The 23,213-nt window shown below is 39.8% G+C and overlaps 1 protein-coding gene across 2 annotated transcripts; it reads left to right on the top strand.

Moving 5' to 3' along the window:
* Nucleotides 1-1,961: 1,961 nt before the first annotated feature.
* Nucleotides 1,962-23,081, top strand: rgl2 (ral guanine nucleotide dissociation stimulator-like 2). 2 transcript variants are annotated; one of them, XM_088999275.1, is made up of 20 exons: nucleotides 1,962-2,224; nucleotides 4,703-4,842; nucleotides 11,826-11,873; nucleotides 12,182-12,256; nucleotides 13,397-13,563; nucleotides 13,634-13,690; nucleotides 13,782-13,984; nucleotides 15,201-15,313; nucleotides 15,491-15,700; nucleotides 15,799-15,902; nucleotides 15,962-16,046; nucleotides 16,858-16,917; nucleotides 17,074-17,172; nucleotides 17,264-17,296; nucleotides 17,434-17,555; nucleotides 17,768-17,863; nucleotides 17,931-18,024; nucleotides 19,447-19,698; nucleotides 19,824-19,938; nucleotides 21,097-23,081. In XM_088999275.1, exons 2-20 carry the CDS (start codon nucleotides 4,717-4,719, stop codon nucleotides 21,285-21,287), a joined length of 2,250 nt encoding a protein of 749 aa, XP_088855401.1. In that variant the 5' UTR covers nucleotides 1,962-2,224; nucleotides 4,703-4,716; the 3' UTR covers nucleotides 21,288-23,081. The 2 variants fall into 2 exon arrangements, with proteins under 2 accessions (XP_088855401.1, XP_088855403.1); XM_088999277.1 differs by lacking the exons at nucleotides 1,962-2,224; nucleotides 4,703-4,842 and adding an exon at nucleotides 9,634-9,835.
* The last annotated feature ends 132 nt before the right edge of the window (nucleotides 23,082-23,213 follow it).

Raw genomic sequence — 23,213 nt, 5'->3', positions numbered from 1 at the left:
GTACTGCCTAATACAATTATTTTAAAATACACTCAATAATAATAATAATAATAATAAGAAGAAGAAGAAGAAGAAATGTCATTTATAAGTAGCATCGAATGCAGAAGTTTTCATTAAAAATAAAAATGACGCATTTTATTGTTGTGTTCTTGTAAGCAGGCAATTAAGCTCCATCTCACTTGACACGTTTTCAATGGGGTTAAGGTCTGGGTACTGAGATGGGGGCTAGATTCTGTTTTGGGGGAGCCTCTTGTATGATTTTCAGTCTGAGAGTATTGCGTTCTTTGCATCTGTATTAGTCATGCCACTCAGCGACAAATCTGCCTTTGTGTGTTTTTGTGTGCGTGTGTTTGTGTGTGTGTGTGTGTGTGTGTTTCAAAATGGCCCCCGGCTGCCAACACTTTCTCTCGTGGTGGTCTTTCTCCTGCAATACAAAAAGTGTCCACCAGGAGGGGCGCGTGACAAGGGAGGAAAATAACTGCTCACTTGGGGTTGATTGACGCGTTCAAGAAAATGGGTTTTTGAATATACATCGGTCTTATATTTTTTTTTCGTTGAACTTAATCAACATATGACCTAAAACACGTCACACGTTTTTGCCTGGCGCTAATTTGATTAAATGATTACGTTTCCTGTGTAAAAGTTGTAATACGGCGTACATTATTTGAAATTAAAAAAAATAATACATTTCATTTACAAGCGGCTTTCAAAACTCTCAAGGTCAATTTACAGTCACAGGATACGTTTTTCTGCGGGTGAGCAGCGGCAGCCACACGTGCCAGCGTTCACTCAACCCAGAAGTAACTCAAATAGATAGAAAGCTAGCTAGCTAAAAGATAGCTAATGATAATAATAATAATAATGATAATAATAATACATTTCATTTACAAGCGCTCTTCAAAACTCTCAAGGTCACTTCACAGTCACAGGACAAGTTAAATAGCTAGCTAGATAGCAAGATAGCTAGCCAATAGATTACTGTAATATGGAATATGAAATGATAAAAAACATATAAACTATGAGGAAAATATGAAAAAGACATACAAATCACGATTCTGTCGTGCCCACTCCATTTTTTAAATGTATAAAAACAAATCTTTTGATTGTTGCGAATTTCTCATGCACTGTTATGTCTTTTTAACGTCCCTTTTCTCCACAGAAAAGGCCAATGGAGTGAGAGAAAATCCGTGTGAGATTTGAACCAAGAATCTATCAACTGGTTAGCTGGCTATTTATTAGCTATCTGTTGGCTATCTACCTAGATAGCTATCTATTGGCTATATATCCAGCTAGCTAGCTATTGGCTATCTATCTAGTTGGCTATCTGTTACCTATCTGACAGCTAGCTAGCTAGATTTTTATTTATTTGAGTTATACGAGGTTGAGTGAACGCTGGTGCATGTGGCTGTCGCTGCTCACCCACAGAAAAACTGATCCAGTGACTGTAAAGTGACCTTGAGTTTTGAAAGGCGCTTAGAAATGAAATTTATTATTATTATTATTATTATTATTATTATTATTATTATTATTATTATAACTGTGAGCCATACCATGAGAACATAATGTCATTTTTTTTCACGACTTCTTTTAAAAATCTTAGATTAGCGAAGAAGAAACACCAAGGGAGATCAATTCCTGAGAACCACTTGAATCGAATTGTTTGTTTTCTTTTGGAGGAAGCCAGAGTATTTTTTTAATTAGTTATATTATGTATTACGTAATTGTTTATCTATGTATTATTTTATTATATTTTTCGATGTTGAAAATAAGCAAGCGTCGTTGAAAATAGTCACCGTCAATGTGTTAGCACCTCCCAATGTTTGGTTGCTTGGAAGCGACACTGTTGCTAGCAGTTGTGACGTCACCGTGTACAGGAAGAAGGGAGGGGGAGAGAAAGAGCGAGAGAGAGAAAGAGAGAGAGAGTCACTCGGTCGCCTATCAGCTGCTCGCACTGGCTCGACGACCGAACAGATAGAAGACGGAGGCGCGGCAGGCAACTCGGGGAGAGGCGGTCGACTACGCCTCCCTCCCTCCACACTCCACCCTCACCCCCGAGCGAGCAAACACCGTCTGTCCTCCCTTCCAGACAACGACAGTCTCCAGTTCCGGATGAGGGTGACTCTCAAGTCGCCGCGGCCGGGACCGCCGCGGTGCAGTCGGCCAGTCGCATCTCGGAGCTCTTCGTGAGGCCGAGTGAGCTGAGTTGAGGCGAGCTCCACATGTTGTAAGTTGAGCTCCACTACTCGCTTCCTTCTTTGGTTCCCTTCTTCCTCTTTTCATCACGTTAGCTGTCGCGAAAAACGTCGCCAGGTCCTTGTCGTGGTCACGTGAATGTACGGTTTTTTTTTGGGGGGGAAAAATTGGAATAGAATGTCCAGGAGATGAAAAGTGGTTGGTGCCGCGAGATACGAGTGGCTCAACTTGCGAGTTTTTGCGATACGACCTGTGGAATTGGAATGGTTGAACACTGTTTTTCTTTCATAGCGTGGCTAACGTGATCTTGGACGTTTATGTCTGTTTGAGGATGTTAACTGGCACAAACATGACATATCGGCCAATCAGGGTCAAGTGTTTCCATTCACATTTGTAAAGTTGCTAAGACGTTAACATCGGGTCAATTTGTTTACTAACATGCTAAAAACCTATTGATAAAATATACAAATAAAATATGACATCACTCACTGTCATTCATGAATTTATTCGGAATTTTTTCGGATTTAGTTTTTTCATGCTTGGGTGCCAATAAAGCGCTGGCCAGACTTCTGCCAATGTTTTTTCCCTTCTACAAGGGGGCGGCAGTTCCCTTTTTTTCCCATGTTAGCGCTTTGTTCCAGTTTTAGTTGTTGTTAAAGCGCTATATAAACCAAGATGTGTGTATTGCATTGTATTTTGGACAGCCGCCCTCATTTCAAACTCATAAAACTCCAGAACCATATAATTTAGGAATTAACTTTTTTTCTGCTGAAAGAAGAGAGTCTTAAGGTTTCTTACGCTTAATTGATTGTTTATATCAGGGGTGTCAAAGTCATTTTTTGCAGCGGGCCACATTGTAGTTATGGTTTCCTCTCGAGGGCCGTTATGAATTTGGGGAACCCATTAGAATGTTTAAATCCCTTCAAATATTACATATAGAGCACACAGCAAATTAATGAATAACTCGTTTTCAAATCTGAAGTCAAGAATAATGACTTTTATTGTGGTCGACATCCAAAAATATGACAAATTTGGCTCAGATTTTAGCAATCATCATGGAATTTAACAAGTTGGATTTGCTTTCGCGGGCCGAAAAAAATCATGTGGCGGGCCGGATTTGGCCCGCGGGCCTTGACTTTGACACCCGTGGTTTATATAGTCCAAAAACTCAATATTCTGTGGGTCCTGGAATTTCAGTGACAATGACAAAAACCCTGGCACTGGAGTGGACACGTTTTTGCACATCGTCTGGCAGTGAATGAGTTAAAGTAAGCCCCTAGTTTAGTTGTTTTAAAATATACAAATTAAGTATTCAAGTACTCCTCGGTTTAAGATTTTATTATTGGATGCTTTAAAACACGGATGGGTCAATCCCATAATTTGATATCCAATATCATGACTACTCTCAACTTACTGCGTTATGTTGTGTGTACACATTGAATCACATGGGAGCCGTTTGCCCGCAAATGAATAGCGGCTATTCATTCAAGGCTGGATGACCAACCGCCAAACCAAGGTCTGGGCTGGCCTCCAGCCGTGCACATGGCCATTGGCAAGTGGGAAAAAAAGCTGCAGCAAGTAGAAACACAGATGAAAGCCAGACTAAATGACACAGTGGGATGTTGGGCTATTTTTTTTCCTTCTGTGGGCCAAAAATGTTGAATGAAAATAGAAAAAAAAAAGAAAAAAGAGCTGGTGTGTTTTTCAACACGCGTGACCTCTGAAGACGAATCGTATGATTCGGCTAAAAGAGAGCATAGAAGGGATTCTGGTTCACATTTTCACAGAGAGAAATTTTAGGGCCTCAACATCTGTCAGTCGTCAAGTTTTTATTTGTGTATTTATTTATAGGACATGAAGGTAGCTGGTGTGAGAGAAGAGGATGCACAAAACCGGGTTAGATGGAGGACATTGATTCGCTGTGGCCGAAAGGAAAAGAAGAATCCGATTTATTTATTTATTTATTTGTTTGTTTATTTGTGTAAATATTTGTTTAACTATCTGTCTGTTTATTTGTTGATGAAAAAACTTGTGTGTGTTTGTACAATACATATTGATTTATATAGCGTTTTATCATTTTTTTCATGCTTGGGTGCCGATAAGCGCTGGTCAGACCTCTGACAATTTTTTTTTTTCCCCTTCCACGAGGGGGCAGAATTTGCCTAGCTAGCTTTCTATCTATTTGAGTTATTCCGGGTTGTGTGAAAGCTGTCACGTGTGGCTGCCGCTACTCACCCACAGAAAAACTTATCCTGTGACTGTGAAGTGACCATGAGAGTTTTGAAAGGCGCTTATAAATGAAATGGATTATTATTATTATTATTATTATTATTATTATTATTATTATTATTATTATTTAACAACAGCTGAAGCTGTAATAAAGCGCTTACCACATCAGCTATACTTTATTTTAAAAATCCATTTTTTAAAATTTGCAACAGGACAGCTGAAATTTCCTAGGTGTAAATGTGCTTCTGACCTGTCCTTGTGTGTATTTTTTTTCCCCCAGCTGCATCTGTCATCATGTTGCCCCGTCACATGCGAGCAGGTGGCTATGACCTGCCGGGCTGCGAGTCCAACGCAGTCCCACTTCTCGCTTATCGGCCTCTCTGCGGCGACCCCTCAGGTGACCCGCACGCCACTCTGCAGGTGAGTTCCCTTTCGAGGCGGTTTGCAATCCATTTAGCCTTAGCAGCACCACTCTTAACTCATTCACTGCCAGACGATGTGCAAAAATATGTCCACCCAAGTGCCAGGGTTTTTGTCATTTTCATTCAAATTACAGGACACACAGAATATTGAGTTTTAGGACTACATCAGCATTCAATTCAGTGTTAGAAACCTTAGACTATCTTCTTTCATCAGGAAAAAAAACAGTTAATTCCTAAATTATATGGGTCTGGAGTTACCTGAGCTTGAAATGGGGGCGGCTGTAAAAAAACGGCAAATCCTGCACCCTCATAGCAGGGGAAAACATTGCCACAGGTCTGACCAGCGCTTTATCTGCATCCCCCGCTCCACATCATGCTTTTCAATTCCCAAATAAATCCGGGAATGGCAGTGAATGAGCTCATTCCTCGATTCTGATGAGATAATGTGGTACAATTTGCTTTTTTTGTAAAAGCAAAATAAATAAAAAAAGGGAGCGAGTGAGAAGCTTGATCGTGTGTGTCAATTTCCCACCACCACCTTGCAACTCTGTTAATGTTTACCTGCTTGATGATGAGGAGGCTGATGGCGAGCCGCGCTTGAAAGACAAAGCTAGAGCCATGTTTGGAAAAGAGGCTCAACGGGAACATTGTGTCAATGAACCAATCATAAAGTTGTATTTTTTTCATCGATTTTTTTGTTCATGTGATTATACTTCATCCATTACCGTATCTCATAAAAAATAAAAATAATTTATATGACCAATTTATTTTACTTGATGATTGACGGTAAATGCATTGAAGATAAATTAATTAAAAACGTAATTAAAAAAGTAATAATTTAATTTAAAAAATCAGTTGACATGTGGGGGAGAGGGAATGCGGACACATTTTTGCACATCGTCTGGCAGGGGCAATTGACAAATTGTATTAAATGAAGTCAGCAGGAACAAAATCAACAAACAATAGTCTTCAGAACAAAAAGGTCCAAAGTAGCAAACAAAACCTTAAGTAAAATATGACAAGACGAAACAAACCTGACAGGGTAAAACAAACGATGACCAAACACTGAATGGCCACGCTGGGTGTCCTTTTAACTGCCACTTATTTAATAATAATAATAATAATCATCATCATCAATCAAAACAATGGCTTCAGATTCTGAGAATATGCTTTCTTTTTACACATCCAGTTATGAATATGATTCAAATAGTTCTGAAGAGGGAAGCATACATGTTTTCAATCGATTAAAGAATTTATTCCGTGCCATTTTGAGGCATCATTGGGGGCAAATGTCTCACCCAAAAAGAGGCAAGAAAATGGCGACCTCTTGTAGACATGACAGTGCCAGTTCCAGAGGATGATAAATTCCTTAAATGGAGCTTGGACGCCCACTTCTGGCGCAACACGAGGTTTTCAGACCAAACAAGCATTGACGCGATGGAAGGACTGCTACAATGTGTCCTTTTTTTCGGTCAGGCACGTTCCTTCAGTGACGTCACATACGGACTCTTCACCAGCTCAAAAACAACACTTCCTGAATATTCAGCGCGAGTCTTAAAACGTAAAATATAGCTATATGCGGTGGAATCTTTGTAAAATACGCTCAGTAGAAGCCATTTTACAAATTATGGACACAACTTGTCCGGAGACGTCGGTTGTCCTTTAAACATACATTGCATAAAAAATAATTGTCGAATAATTATATCTGTTGCGTTTGCTTTTTTATTTTTATTTATATTTTTTTCCACATAGGCCTAGCCCACATGCGATTCTAAGCGCCCCTCTTTTTCCCTTTTTCCTCCCCGTCTCATCTCTGGCTGTTTGCTCAATAATGAATGTGGTGGCTTCAGGCCGGTCGACGGCTACGTTTTGAGTTCACAGCGGGATCGACTTTCACGCCACCACCTCAAAAATGGAATCCGATACGGCTACTCGCTGTACTTGAATGACGATATCGTGCAATGAAAAAAAAAGTCACCTGTTGTCCCGTAAGAACATCCATGTGTTTTTGTCAGGAAAATAGCACTCTCTCATATAGTACTTGATTGAAAACTGATCATAAGAAGACAATATATTAGAATTGACTCACTTGAAGCATTTGCATTGTCGAATTTGGCCACTGGGGGCAGTATAGCACTCATGATATCCCAAATGAAGAAGACTTTCACCATTACAACACATGACTCGGAAAACATGTAGTAATTTTTGTAGCTTTTCACTGATTATAAAGAATGTTCGCCCGATTTGTATTTACAAATGTTCCCCTACTTACGAACGTTCGAGTTACGAACAACGGTACATACGAACATTTTTGTTGTCACATATGTGGTATTCTTTCCAGTTGTACATGAATATATCTTTACAGAGCATAATAAATGTTTACTTTTCAGTACAAACCAATACGGGTTACTTATATAAGTCTGAAACATACTTATATAAGCCTTAAACATACATTCCACACAAAATATACCACTGAAGCAACTTATGAACAAATTCACTTAACGACTGTTCGGAAAGTATCTTGTTCGTAAGTTGGGGAGCGTCTGTACTTTACACGTACTGCTACGCCGCTTTGATACAACAATCGCAAACTAAAATGGCTACACCACCGCATGACAGCGATACTCTCCACTAGCTTGTCAATTGTATTTTGATACTGTTGTCGTTGTTTAAATCTGGCAGAACATTCCTGATTGGTCCCCTCAATGTAATTTGTTTTCTGGGAATAGAGCCTGTTATACGTAGCGGAGAGCAAATCGCGCCTTGCTAGATGAAAGGTTGGTAAGATGAGCAGGAAGGAAGCCAGTGTGTCTAGGGAACCTCCTTTATGACAAAAAAACACGTAAACACGCACAATGGTTGACCTCAGAAGATGTAATTACAATTTTTTTCTCGGTTAATTTCCGAATGATATGTTCGAAGCCAAAAATCGGTAATTATTGAGGAAATAACATAACAGCAGGTTTTGATTAATTTTGCTATTTTGCATCGCTAAGCCTGGCATCCGTGCGGGCTGTTGGGAACCTTTTTAACTCATTCGCTGCCATTCCAGAATTTGTCTATTAGCTATCTAACTGGCTGGCTGGCTATCTAGCTGGCTACCTAGTTAGCTTGTATTTGCTATCTATTAGCTGTCTATAATAATAATAATAATAAGAAGAAGAATAATACATTTAGCTATCTAGCTGGCTACCTGGCTAGCTATATAATTGCTGTCTATTAGCTATCTGGCTGGTTAGCTGGCTATCTAGCTGGCTATCTTTTAGCTATCTAGCTTTCTAGCTATCTATTAGCTATCTATTAACTAGCTATTAGCTAGCTTACTATCTATTTGAGTTATTCCGGGTTGAGTCAACGCTGGCGCGTGTGGCTGCCGCTGCTCACCCGTAGAAAAACTTATCCCGTGACTGTAAAGTGACCTTGAGAGTTTTGAAAGGTGCTTATAAATAAAATATATTATTATTATTATTAATTTATTTGTGAGTTTCAGTGTGACATGGAGCGCCATTCCCAAATTTGTTCAAGACAACATTTTGTTCAAATTCTGTTATATTTGGGGGGGGTGCACGGAGTCGTATTTGTGTTGATAGCATTGCGTGAAGAAGAAAACCGAAAATTGCACGAAATGGATGGCACTCAAGAATAAACACATTTTTTCTTGATATAATTAATTGTTAATTTCCTCTTGAAGTGTATTTTTTTCAGCGGCTAAATGCAATAACAGTGGTTCCGCGACATGACGATGGCAAGGAATGAAAACCATTCACCAGCCGTCACCGACATGCAGTTTGTTGTTTGGCGTCGCGCGCCACAGCTCAATGTTGGGCCGAGCACAGGAAGTGCAAAATAAGAACCGACAAACACAGGAAACGGGACGCTCGGCCGGCCGTGCTTTTGCCATTCCCTTCGTCCTCCGCTTCACTTGCGTCATTCGGCGTAGCAATGTGCACCGCCAACGATAGACAGACGGGGTCTATCCTACACAGTACAAGTCTCTTTAACTCAATCACTGCCAGACGATGTGCAAAAATGTGTCCACTCCAGTGCCAGGGTTTTTGTCATTGTCACTCAAATTGCAGGACTCACAGAATAGTGAGTTTTAGGACTACATAAACATTCAATGCAGCGTGAAAAAAAAATAGTGTATCTACCCCAGTCAAGGATGATGCTCTCAAGGTCACTTTACAGTCACAGGATCAGTTTTTCTGCAGGTGAGCAGCGGCAGCCATACGTGCCAGAGTTCACTCAACCGGGAAGTAACTCATATAGATAGAAAGCTAGCTAGCTAGCCAATTGATAGCCAACAGATACCTAGCTACAGAGCCAGTCAGCTCGAACGTGAATAGATAGCTAGCTAGCTAGCCAGCCAGATAGCTCGCTAGCCACATATATAAATAGATAAATTGCTAAATGAATAAATGAATGAAGTAATGAACAGATGAATGGATGACTGTTACCATTCGGTCCATTTCACCAAGTCAAGTGGAGAACTTTGATAGGTACCGCAAGTCGGCAACATTCTGGAATGACCGGCCGGCCAATCATTTTTAATACCAATTTACACCTGAGCTAAATGACACTAAATGTAGCGATGTTGTGACATAAACCTGCTTCCGACGAATCAAATGTGTCGGAAATAAGGAAGAAAATATGTTTTGTCATGTTTGGACGCATGTATGTGTGTATATGCGCATGTGTGTATAAAGGGTGTGTCCAAGTTGACGCAGGCAGGCAGGCAGGTGGAGGGCGCTGAGGGTGAGGGGGGGGTGATTGGGGGCGGGCTTTGCCTCAGGTGTGTGTCTCGCGACTCCCAACGAAAAACGACGTCCGCGGCGTTTGTTGTTGTCGGCGAGTCGCCTCGGAAGCGGAGGCCCGTCACATGCATGAGGGCGAACGCCCGGCGGGGAAATGCAAAGAGTCGCTGCGCCTCCATTTTGAACTTTTCCAGGAAGCTACGCTGCTGCTTCCTGTCTGGAATTGCCAGACCTAAGGTCAGTTGATTTTTTTTTCCCCCCCTACGGTTGCTCGTACACTTGCGGGATATCAACCTGAACGTGCGTGTTTGGAATCATACAACAGTCTCGACTCCTGAATTATTATGCTCACGTTTATTTTTGGGAGTGGAGCGCGTTTGCGTTTGTTAGGCTTCTTGAATGGGAGAGATCCAATCCCAAAAGTGACATTTGCGTAGAAGCGCTGAGTGGAAAAACTGGTTTTGGTGTTGTCACACATACCGGGAGGCCTTTTTTTAAGTTTTTGCTCACGTTTAGGAAATTTGTTGGAAAGGTAGAGGTCACCGAAGATCCAGCGGAGCGTCGCAACCTCTGAATGGCGCTCAACTGCCGTGTAGCTACTAGCTTAGCCACTTTACGGTGGTCGGGCTATATAAAAAAAATCTGTCTTTCATCCATCCGTTTTCTTGCACTAAAAGCAGGGATGCTCTGACTTGATCCAGCTGTTCCGAGGCATTGCAAGGCCAACCGGAACTCCTTTTAATCCGCCATCTTGTTATCATATTATTTGTTATTTAGTTTTTTTGTTGTTGTTTTGTTTTGTTTTCAAGATGGCGCCGCAAGAGCGGTTGCCTTTCCAGCAGCTTCCGTATATTGTTTTTCTACTTCTTTCATTTCTTTCATCTTCCTTTCATAACTTTGCCCCTGTGAAATGTACATTTCTCCACTGCGAGACTAATAAAGATAAATCCAATCTGATCTTGCCCTATCCCCCTTTTTTTGTACTACCTTTTCTCAATGTCATAACGACCCATGCGTACAATATCCTTCAAAACGGTGAGTGCATATGCGGAAGGCAAAGCATTTGTTTTGAAAGTGTTGCTAAGTTGTTCCTCGCTGTTGACTCACCGGGTAGCCACTCGGCTTTGTCTGACTCACGTGTGGCAAAAGTACTCCCACGCTGTACTTCCGAACAAGTTGACATACTTGTGTTTAAAAAATAAGAAGAAGAATAACATGAAGAAAAGAGTTCTCCGGCCCTTTGTATCTTTCTACATGACAGATTGTTGTCTGACAGACGGCGTTGTTTCGTGCAGGAAGTGTCTTGTCAAAATGATTGGCAGCTCTTTCAATGTCAAAATTACGCGGAAAACAAGAGCATATTCAACGTTGTACTTGTCAATGTGTAAATGTTCAACTTAACACAAAAAAAAGGTTATGATCTGCTAGCTTGATGCTAGCATAAATATGTATTGTATAAAAAGTAAAGAGGCATCAGTGGGCTAACAAAAAATGATGCATAACCTTCAGTGGGGGGGGCGGGTTGTAAACCTTTTACTCATTCACTGCCATTAACAAATTCATTCAGGAATGGAAAATATGACGTAGAGCGCCATTCCCAAATATGTTCGGGTTTTGTTTTTTCATGTGTGGGTGCCATTAAAGCGCTGGCCGTGTCCTCTGGCAATGTTTTTTTTTTTCTTTTCCACAAGGGGACAGCATTTCACTTTTTTTCCATGTTGGCGCTTTGTTCCAGCTTTAGCTGTTGTTAAAGCGCTACAAACCAATATGTATGCATTGCATTGTATTTTGTACAGCCACCCCCATTTCAATCTCATATAACTCCAGATTCGTGTAATTTAGGAATTAACTCTCTTTTTCTGATGAAAGAAGAAAGTCAAAGATTTCTTATGCTGAATTGAATGTCTCACCCTGCAAATTGGCGTTTTCATGTTTATTATGTTTGTTAAAGTCATTATAAGTGCCTCGCACGCCGGGTGCGAGAGGACAGTAATTTCATCTGTGCTGTATGTAATGCATATTAGCATATTTGACAATAAATCTGACTTTGACTTTGACTTTGACTTTTATGTAGTCCCAAAACTCAATATTCTGTGGGTCCTGCAATTTGAGTGAAAATGACAAAAACCCTGGCACTGGAGTGGGCACATGTGCAAAAAAAAGTAACAAAATAAATAAAAGTGCTGTGCTGAATCTTTGATCCGCTTATTCTGTTTGGGTGGCTCAGGTGGAGTCGTCGCCCATGAAGACAACGTGGTACTGTCCTCTGGATCTGGTAAGGCCACCCACTCCTCTTTCTTTGGAAAGGGGGGTTGTTTTTTTTTTTTTTTTTTCATCACAAATTTGTACATGGTTTATTTTATATATACAGTAAAGTCTCGTTATATCGATATCGGATATATCGATAGTCCCGGTTATATCGATACTATTTCTATGCACGCACGGAGAAAATTACATGCAAACAGGGTCGGATATATCGATAGTCCCGGTTATATCGATATTTTTTCGGACTCCCTTGAATATCGATATAACGAGACTTTACTGTATATATATGTGTGTGTTTGTGTGCGTGTGTTCGTGTAGTCCACAGTAGTGGAAGAGGAAGAGGACGGTCTCATCTACACAGTGGTGATCAAACAAGTTGGCGGCTCCCCCACGGTAGGATCAGCCATCTTTCGTGTTCACCATTCACGTGCCCATGTCAGAATATGAGCGCATTTCACCGAAATGTGTTAGAGGGATTTCACGTGTGTGTGTGTGTGTGTGCGTGTGTGTGTGTGTGTGTGTGTGTGCGTGTGTGTGTGTGTGCGCATGTGTGTGTGTGTGTGTGCGTGTGCGTGTGTGTGTGTGTGCGTGCGTGCGTGTGTGTGCTCTCGTTTCTGTATGGTTGTGGGAACACAAATTTGCGTTTATGTTCTCGTTTCTCTGTGTTATGGGGACACAAACATATGTGTGTATGTGTGCGCGCTCTTGTTTCTTTATGGTTGTGGGAACACAAATCTGTGTGTGTGTGTGTGTGTGTGTGTGTGTGTGTGTGTGTGTGTGTGTGTGTGCGCGTGTGTGTGTGTGTGCGCGCGCGCGCGTGCGTGTGCTCTCGTTTCTGTATGGTTGTGGGAACACAAATTTGCGTTTATGTTCTCGTTTCTCTGTGTTATGGGGACACAAACATATGTGTGTATGTGTGCGCGCTCTTGTTTCTTTATGGTTGTGGGAACACAAATCTGTGTGTGTGTGTGTGTGCTCTCATTTCTGTACGGTTGTGGGGACACAAAGATGTGTGTGCACACTTGTTTCTGCAGGGTTGTGGGAACACAAACCCGTGTGCGTGTGTGTGTGTGTGTGTGTGTGTGTGTGTGTGTGTGTGTGTGTGTGTGTGTGAGCAAGATAATGTTCAGGATGTTTCAGTTAATGTGAGAGCATTTCAGTCATACAATACGTTACAGTCATGTGTAAAAGTTTTTCATCAGTGGATATAAGTGAAGGAAGATTAATGTGTGAGATTTTTTTTGTACTTGTTTATGAGTGCAGGAAATGTGAGGGTATTTCGGTGGTGTTTATGAGCAAAAATAATAATAGAGAGGTTCACTTTGTGCATGTGAGCTAAAAATACTCAATTATATGTGTGAGATCAGTTTTGTGTGAGGAAATAGTATGTGAGAGTTAAACTGTGAGTCTTTCAGTATTGGATGGAAGTGAAGAAAATTGTGTGTGAGAGCAGTTTTGATATCAGCATGTTTATGTGAGATATAATGCTGTGTCTGTGTGTTGTTTTGCTTTTCTATTGCCATGACGACGCAGTCGTGCATTTCTCGCTGTCACTGCGTGAAGGCCGGCACGGAGGAGAAGCTAACATTGCACCTACTTCGCTCCTTCGCCTTGGGCGACCCGTCCTTCGTCACCATCTTCCTGGCGACCTATCGCTCCTTCACGTCCACGCAGAGAGTGTTAGATATCCTCACCGACCGGTAGGCGGATTGCGGTTTCCGTGGCGACCGCAGACGAAGACATGGCCTCGCTCACTGTTTGCCGATGCAGGTTGGAGCGAACTCCCGCCGACAGCGACGAAGGCCAGTCAAGGAAATCCTTCAACAGGTAACGGAGTCAATCAACACATTTCAGGAAGTTAAAGCGCTTACGTCAGTGTCCCTAATGTTTTAACTCCCGCTATCCCTTTCCCCCGCAGAGCCGTCTGCTCAATATTCGGCACGTGGCTCTCAGAGTACCCCGAGGATTTCCGCGGTCTAAAAGATCCTTCGCGCCTGCTGCGACTAGCACCGCTTTTGCCTCAAGACTCGCCGTTCGCCGCCGACCTTCGCGCTCGCTTCCTCCACTTGGCCGAGGATCTCAGTGACAAAGCGCTACTGCCCGACAATGACACGTATCGAGGTTGCAACACACACACACACACACACACACACACACACACACACACGTACATGTTTTTCACATTTTCTGGGGACCACTTTTTGGATCAATTATGGGGAATAACCTTTCCAAATGAGACACACACACACACACACACCACAGGTTTTTAACCCACTCATTAATTCATGTATTAATTGGGAAAAGCCTTACAAACTAAAAAGTTGATTATATTTTTTTATGTTAAATCAGTTATCGGATTTAAATGTTTTTGTGTATTAACTGTGTTCTTTATTTGTTTCTTTGTTTATTTATTTATTTTTATTTGTGTGTGATATATTGTTTGTTTATTTATAATTATTTGTTTATTTGATTATTTTTATTTAAATGTGTGATGTGTTATTTATTTTTGTATTTTCTTCTGTGTGTGTTATATTGTTTATTTATTTTTATTTATATGTGTGATATATTGTTGATTTATTTTGTATTTACTTTGATGTATTAATTCATTTATTTATCTATTTATATTTATGTGTGTGATATATTGTTTATTTATTTTTATTGGTGTGTGTTATATTGTTTATTTTTATTTATTTGCATTTATTTGTCCTCATTTTGTATTTATTAATTAATTTAGTATTAGTAGTATTAGTATTATTAGTAGTATTAGTAGTATAAGTATTTATTTTTATTTATCCATGTGATATATTGTTTATGTATTTGTTTTATTTAGGTGTGTTATTGTTTATTTTTATGTATTAATTAATTTATTTATTAATTTATTTGATTATCTATTTTTATTTATTTGTCCTAACTCTGTTCTTTATTTGTTTGTTTGTTTGTTTATGTAATTATTTTTATTTTTGTGTGTGATATATTGTTTGTTTCTTTATTTTTATTTATGGGTGTATTTTATTGTTTATTTTTGTGTATTTATTTTATTTGTTTTTTTTTTTAAATGTGTCATGTGTTGTTTTTGTTTATTTTCTTCTATGTAGGTGTTCTATTGTTTATTTTTATTGATGTTCTTATGTGTTTATTTATTTTTATTTATGTGTGTGATGTGTGTTTGTTTATTTTTATGTGTGTGTTATATTGTCTATTTTGATGTATTTTCATTGATTGATTGATTGATTGATGTCGTTGGTTGGGACCTGCACGAGGCTCCGAAAATCCTTATCAGTTTGGTCCTACTCTTTTTTAAATGTTTTCATGTTGATGTTCTTCCAACTTCCAACAGATACTAACTTGGTCACCCGCCTGTCGTCAACGAACCTGCGCGAGTTTCAGGCCGCCGCCATCCTGGCCTTTCCGTCGGCCGTGATCGCCGACCAGCTCACCCGCATCGAAGCGGTGAGAAGAAACGTATTATTGGGCTTTGCATTCATTTCAATGGAGAAAGATGATTTGAGTTACCAACATGCTCACGGGAAACAATGGGAAAAGGCAGTGCCTGATTTAATTGTCTGTTTGACGCTTTAACACTTTCTGGGTCACCGCTAAATCAAATATGTTGCGTGTATGTTGCAGGATCTGTTTGTGCGACTGGTTCCATATCACTGCCTGGGCTCGCTGTGGTCTCAGCGGGACAAAAAAGGTCGCGAGGGCGCTTGCCGCTCCGTGCGGGCTACCGTCCGACAGTTTAACCGTCTGGCCAACGCCGTGCTAGCCTCGTGCCTGAGCGGCGCTGGCGGCCAGCGGCCGGCCCAGCTGCTGGAGAAGTGGATCACCGTGGCCCAGGTGAGCGCTTGTGTCATCCATCTGGACAACTGTCAGCTTTAGTCTTAGTCTTGCATTTTCGTGTGTGTGTGTGTGTGTGTGTGTGTATACACCTTAAGGCTTGCCGTGCCAGAAAGAACTTCTCTTCACTGTACGCCATCGTGTCAGCCCTGCAGAGCAACCCCATCCACCGCCTCAGGAGAACCTGGCATGAGACTGACAGGTACCAGCCTACAACCACCGTTTTGTACGTTATTCCATCTAATTTCCATCATTCCACAGGGAGGCGATAAGGAAGTACGAGGAGCTCTGCGAGATCTTCTCGGACAAAGATAACTATTCACAGAGCCGAGAGTTGCTGAAGGAGGTGATGAGACGTTGTGTCATATATTAATCTGAAACCTTGTGTAAGGTATTTTCTTTATCCTCTGTGTAGAATGAGTAATATTACAGACACCCCCGAGTTACAAATGACGGTACATACGAACATTTTGTAGTAACATATGTCGTATTCTCTCCAGTTGTACATGTACATATCTTTATAGAGGATATATTTTATTGTTTTTTTTTTTAATTGTACCGTTGTTTGTAATTTGAATGTTTGTAAGTAGGGGAGTGTCTGTAGTGCTTATTTCTGGACAAACTAATACAGGTTACTTAGTGAACGCTGGTGCAAATGGCTGCCGCTGTTATTATCCCGTGGTTGTAAAGTGTCCTTGAGAGTTTTGAAAGGCGCTTAGAAATAAAATGTATTATTATTATTATTATTATTATTATTATTGTTATTATTATTATTATTATTATTCTACAAGCCTTAAACATACGTATATAAACCTTAAACATAGATTCCATACAAAATAAAGCACTGAAGCAACTTACGAACGAATTCACCTTACGTTCGTCAGTTGGGGAGCGTCTGTCTGTATTGCCATACTGATGAAAAGAGAGCGGTTGTAACCTCTCGATGGACAGTGTAGCCATCTGTCTGTGTTTTGCTGCCTCCTGGTGGACAAAGTTGGTATATCAAAAGGAGGACAACGGCCATCCAATTGATGTATTGTGATAAAAACTGAAATTGTTTGCATTAATGCTTTTTCTGTGACTTTTTATCAAGTGAACTAGTATTATTTTTGAATTTTCAAATTAAATATGTTTTTTTTTGTGCGTGTTTTGTGTAGGAAGGCACATCCAAATTCGCCAACCTGGACAACAACAACATCAACAACAAACACGCCAGCGTAAGTGAGCTAAAATTATTTTTAAACATTTTATTACAATTTTAAACAAGGACTGTACGATAAAATCATCCATTGTTCAAAAACCCAAACAAAACAAAAAGTTGAATGAATCTACGAAACATGTTTTGTTGTTTCCGGTCGTTCGGGTTCACGCAGTGGGGCACATCGCTGCCGTCGCAGGGGACGGTTCCCTACCTGGGCCTATTCCTGACTGATCTGACCATGTTGGACACGGCCATCAAGGACCGGCTGGAGGTCAGTTTGTCCCCTAACGTGAGACATTATTGTTTGTTGGACTCGTTTGGTGACGTTGTTGTTTTTTTTTTTTTTTTTTTTTTTTTTGCAGAACGGCTACATTAATTTTGACAAACGCAGACGGGTGAGTGGATGTTGACACTTTTACACCGTGTTAGCCATGTTCTGTTTCAGCAAGCTAAGCTAGCAAGATAAGAAAATCATTTCTGATTTTCTACTTCTTTTTTATTATTATTATTATTATTTTTATGTCTTCCTCAGGAGTTTGAGGTTTTAGCTCAAATCCGACTACTGCAGTCGTCATGTAAAAACTGCGTCTTGGTCCAGGATGAGGCCTTCCTTCGCTGGTATCGGAGCGTTCCTACGCTAACCGATGAGCAAAGGTAAACACCCCTTTAACTTCATTTTGAATTGGTGTTTTCGTGTTTATTATGTTTGTTAAAGTCATTATAAGTGCCTTGCACGCTGGGTCCGAGAGGACAGTAATGTCATCTGTGCTGTATGTCATGCATATTAGCATATTTGACAATAAAGCTGACTTTGACTTTTGATTTTGAAAGCATATTTATTTGTGTGGCATCTCTAAAAACCTTAGTTACAAACTGTCCAATGAGATCGAAGCACCCGGCGAAACAGCGACGCCCTCTCGCGGTGCCACCATGCCGGCCATCATCATCACTCAGTGTCCCGAGTAAGCCACCGCCAGCCAAACGCTCCCTCGCCACCGCGGAGTGTTTTTGACACCGGCTTGTGTTCAGATTAAGTCGCTCCGGGAGCAGCTTGGCCTCCGACGCCGACGCCCCCTTCGACTCGCCCTCGCCCGTCAATAGTTTGTTCTCCAGACTCACTAAGGCAAGCGTTCAGTTCGTATCACCCTCTCACGGAATAATATAATAAGTTGTTCATGACAATAACAGCTGTTCCTGTAAGGGTAAATACTTTTTTTTTAATTGACACAAATAATTGTATTTTTTATTTTTTTATAATTGTATTTTTTATTTTTTTGTATGTCAAAAATATTTTAAAATGTCTATTTTGATTCTTTATCTGTTTATTTTAAAATATTTGTTAGTTTTATTTAAAATATTGTATTTTATATTTCTTAAATATTTAGAATAGTATAAATGTATTTCTTGTATGTTTAAGTTTATATATATATATATATATATATATATATATATATATATATATATATATATATATATATATATATATATATATATATATATATACACAGTAAAGTCTCGTTATATCGATATTCAAGGGAGTCCGAAAAAATATCGATATAACCGGGACTATCGATATATCCGACCCTGTTTGCATGTAATTTTCTCCGTGTGTGCATAGAAATAGTATCGATATAACCGGGACTATCGATATATCCGATATCGGTATAACGAGACTTTACTGTATATATATATATATATATATATATATATATATATATATATAATTAATTTCAAATAAAACAGAAAACTATTTTAATAGATGTAATATTTATTTCAACTAACTAATATATATATATATATATATATATATTAATAGATGTAATATTTATTTCAAATAACTATTTATTTCAACTAACTAATATATATATATATTTATAAAACTAAAACATTTGAAAAATAAATATATATAAATATCTGAATAGACATAATAGACTGTTTGACATAAAAAATACGATGTATCTTATATTTATTAAATATTTATATAAATATATGTATTGTATGGTTATTAAGTTATCGATATATATATATATATATATATATATATATATATATATATATATATATATATATATATATATATATATATATATATATATATATATATATATATATATATATATATATATATATGTGTGTGTGTGTGTATGTATATATATGTGTGTATATGTATATATATGTGTGTATATGTATATATATACGTGTGTGTATGTATATATATATATGTATATATATATGTATATATATAAAACTAAGAACTATTTAAAATTAAATGTATCTAAATATCAATATAGACATTTTAATGTTTTTTGGTGTAAAAAAATACAATTGTGTATTTTAGATTTATTAAATATGCATATTAATACAAATATATGTATTGTTTATTATTAAATTGTCATTATGAAGTGTATATTATCATTTATTATATTTTTTTCACGTTTTTTACCCTAAAAAGTCAGTAACTGCTCCTCTATTTTAGATAAAGTTATGTGAAACAAAAAAATTAACATTTACTTTTTGAAATGTGTGTTTTTACTTTTATATCCAGCACATGAAATCTCCGTCAGTGTCATGTTTGGATGTCGACATGTCGCCGCCGCCGCCGCTGCCCATCAACGAGTTGGCGGCCTTCAATTTGACTCCCGGGACCCCTCCCAAATCCCACCGGCGATCAGCCTCTTGCGGCAACAACGCGTCCGCCTCCGCCGCTCCCGGCAAGGGTCAAAGTTCGGGGCCTGACATGCGCATCATCCGGATCCGCATGGATTTGCAAGATGGCAACTTGTACCGCAGCATCCTGGTCAGTCGACGCTCACTTTTGCAGCAAATCAGTGCACCATTGCTCGAGTATATCGTGCGTATGTGACCAGTCACGTCAAACGCCATTACTATTTCTATACAACACTTGGATTCGTCCATCCTCAGGTGACGAGCAACGACAAGACGCCGGCCGCTATCGGCTCGGCGCTTGTAAAGCACAACCAGGACCCCACGCGGGCGTCATCCTACGAGCTGATTCAACTTTTGCCTGACGGAAAAGGTACCCCATCTTGCTTTCTCCCGAGTAACTGAATCTGAGAAGCTAGATGGCGCAAAGCTCTGGATAATAATAATAATAATAATAATAATAATAATAATCCATTTCATTTCTAAGCACCTTTCAAAACTCTCAAGGTCACTTCACAGTCACAGGATCAGTTTTTTTTGTGTGGGTGACCAGCGGCAGCCACACGCGCCAGTGTTCACTCAACCCGGAAGTAACTCAAACAGATAGAAAGCCACTATAGTCATTGGTGTCAGGATTTGGATGATTTGGATTTACCTTTTCGGGGCCTCAATTATTTGGATTGGTTTGGATTAGCCTTAATCGGTCTCACGGTGGAGAAATTTATATTTCACAGCAGCAAAGTTATGGAAGGAAGGAAAGGAAAGGAAGAAGTAGAAAAACAAAATACAGGAGCTGCTGGAAAGGCAGCCACTCTCGCGGCGCCATCTTGAAGTCAAAACAACAACAAAAAACTGAATAACAAATGATGTGACGACACAAAAGATATTCAATCTTAAGCACTTTCTGAACTCTCTTTGTTGTATGAAGCAGTTCTAATTGAAAGAGGAGAGGATCAAAGCGTCTTTTGTACCAGTGGATCAGGGAAATCATGGTGAAATGTGCACGTCTGCTCCAAGCTAAATGTTGACAGCAAACCTGAAGCTGTAGCAATATAGCATCCAATGACGAAAAGAGATTGTCTCACATTTCCTGTCCCATGTAAATCCGCTTCAATTCCAAGCCGCGACAAGTCCACATAAGCATCGCCGCTCAATGCTAACGCTTCTTTCTTCTCATCACGGGGCTGTGAAAATGCTGCCCAGTACAGGCGCACAAAAAGCACAATCGCTCCCAAGCTGTCCAGCAATGACAGTCAAATGGCACTGACATTCCTCCCAAATCAAAAACTGTGCTGGCACATTTGTGCTGCCGAAAAGGTGCAACCGCTCAGCACAGTCACCTGCCTGATGAATGTCGTGGCCAAAAATGCTGAAAAACAATCTGTATCCTCTTTCCTTCGTCGTACACTGTACATTTCAGTCTGCACTTGTTACTTCGTGCCAAGAGGATGCGAAGTATTTTGAGCGTGAGTATCTGAGTGTATTTTTATATACGCTACTTTTACTATCCATGGCGCGGCTGTTCCTTTAGAGTTGCTGATCCCGGCCACGGGCAACGTTTTCTACGCCATGACATCATCGAGCATGGACTTCCTGTTGAGGAGGAAAGCAAGCGCTGTGTCTGTGGGCGGTTCGCCGACCGCCGGCCAATCGGAAAACACTGCCGCCACGTACCCGCGAATCAAATCCAAGGGAAGGAGATTAGCCCGAACTCTCTTTTGACGCCATCTTTTGAGCGCACTTTCAGGTCACTACTTTTGATTTGATATCCATGTTTTTGCCCCACTAGCGCCGCCATTTTTTATTTCAGGAAAATGCCATTTTCCTCCGCCATTTTATTTAATTGAATTTATATTTGCTACTTTCTTTTTGAATCGGATGAATATACAATACATATAAAATATACAGCCTCGACCAAATGTACTTTTTAACTCATTCAAACTATTCACTCATACAAACTATTTTTCGGGAAACACGAGCCCGTTCTCCTAACAACAAAATGGCACCCGGCCCTCATCAGCAAAACAGTCAGAAAGCGAAAATTGCTGTGGTGCCTCATGTATCCTGATTTAGTATATTCACACACTTCCTGATAGATTTTGTGGGTTGTAATCGCTGATAAGTTTCTATTTCTGACTGTTTGCTGATGAGGTGATACCAGAGCAAATGGGGCAATCAGGCCAGTCATAGACCTCATACTCAGGCAGGACAATAGAAGTAATCAGTGGAGCCGCAGGGTGTAGTCCTCTGCTCCCCCCCAACCTCGCCACGTCTGGACAGTAAGGATATATATAGGGCCGAAACCACCAGCAAGACTTTAGTTCGCTGACGAAGCATCTTGGATAAGAAGCAAAACGTCCGACACCTTCAAAGAAGTACAGATGACGGCTGAAGAAACCTTTTCATTGAAAGATTTTTGTTTGTTACTATGGACGTTTCAATGTCTCTTGTACATTATGCAAGCAAAAAAAAATACTTTGTTTCCCCTTGTTTTAACATTCGCATCAAGGCGTGCGAAAGTTTTGGTGCGTGGACTTGGGCTGCATTTCGTGGTTGCCGGTGAGGCCTCTCAATAGGCCGAGGCCACCAAAGTGACTTGGAGGCGACGTCCCTTTACTAAAACGAACATTTCTTGGGTGCCTTCTTGTAAATATAGCCAATAAATGTCCTATTTATCCGGCACATGCAAATGTTCTTTTCTATTAAGTTTGGACTCCGAAAGAGCATCTGGTGCCACGCATCAACATATGTTGTCATGTTAGCAAGAAAAATAGAACAAAATACTGAAATGTAATTTTGTTTTGGAAAGATTTTGCGGCACGGATGTTCGTAATGTGTACAATTTGTCAATTTTGATACCGGTATGTCAAATTACTGCTTTTTCCACTTGAATTTTTTGTTTTAGTTTTGTGGGTTGTTTTTGACATTTTTTTCCCACATATCCACAAATTTAGGAATTACAGTAAAGTCTCGTTATATCGATATTCAAGGGAGTCCGAAAAAATATCGATATAACCGGGACTATCGATATATCCAACCCTGTTTGCATGTAATTTTCTCCGTGCGTGCATAGAAATAGTATCGATATAAACGGGACTATCGATATATCCGATATCGATATAATGAGACTTTACTGTATTTACATATGCTGTACCTGTAATTCCCCTCCCCCCTGTCTTTGTGACTTTTGATTCACCCACAAAACATTTCAAAATTCCAGTAATTTCAAGATGGATTTTTTTTTTTACATATAAATTAAATATTTCTGCTAAATATCTTGCTGGTGTTTCAGATGACAAGAAAAAAACATCTTTTTTTTTCTTAACTCATTCGCTGCCATTCCCCAAATTAATTCTGGAATTGAAAAATGTGACTTTGAGCCCCATTCCCGAATTTTTCTTGTGGGGGGGTGCCGATAAGGGACTGGTCAGACCTCTGGCGATGTTTTTCCTTTCCACAAGGGGTCACAGGATATTTTTTTCTGCGGGTGAGCAGCGGCAGCCACATGCGGCAGCATTCACTCAACCCGTGTGTAGATATATATATATATATATATATATATATATATATATATTCACAGTAAAGTCTCGTTATATCGATATTCAAGGGAGTCCGAAAAAATATCGATATAACCGGGACTATCGATAT

Source organism: Hippocampus bargibanti, linkage group LG06 (assembly GCF_051943395.1).
Source record: "Hippocampus bargibanti isolate YZ-2025 linkage group LG06, ASM5194339v1, whole genome shotgun sequence".
Lineage (NCBI taxonomy): Eukaryota > Metazoa > Chordata > Actinopteri > Syngnathiformes > Syngnathidae > Hippocampus > Hippocampus bargibanti.
The sequence above is the reverse complement of the archived record's forward strand: the minus strand, read 5'-3'. Positions and strand labels throughout refer to the sequence as shown.

Bases quoted from the DNA above. Each gene is read 5' to 3' on its own strand.
- rgl2 (XM_088999275.1), top strand. From the start codon at position 4,717: ATGTTGCCCCGTCACATGCGAGCAGGTGGCTATGACCTGCCGGGCTGC. The intron at 4,843-11,825 runs GTGAGTTCCCTT...TGGGTGGCTCAG, and splicing joins ACCCGCACGCCACTCTGCAG to GTGGAGTCGTCGCCCATGAA. The intron at 12,257-13,396 runs GTAGGATCAGCC...ATGACGACGCAG, and splicing joins AAGTTGGCGGCTCCCCCACG to TCGTGCATTTCTCGCTGTCA.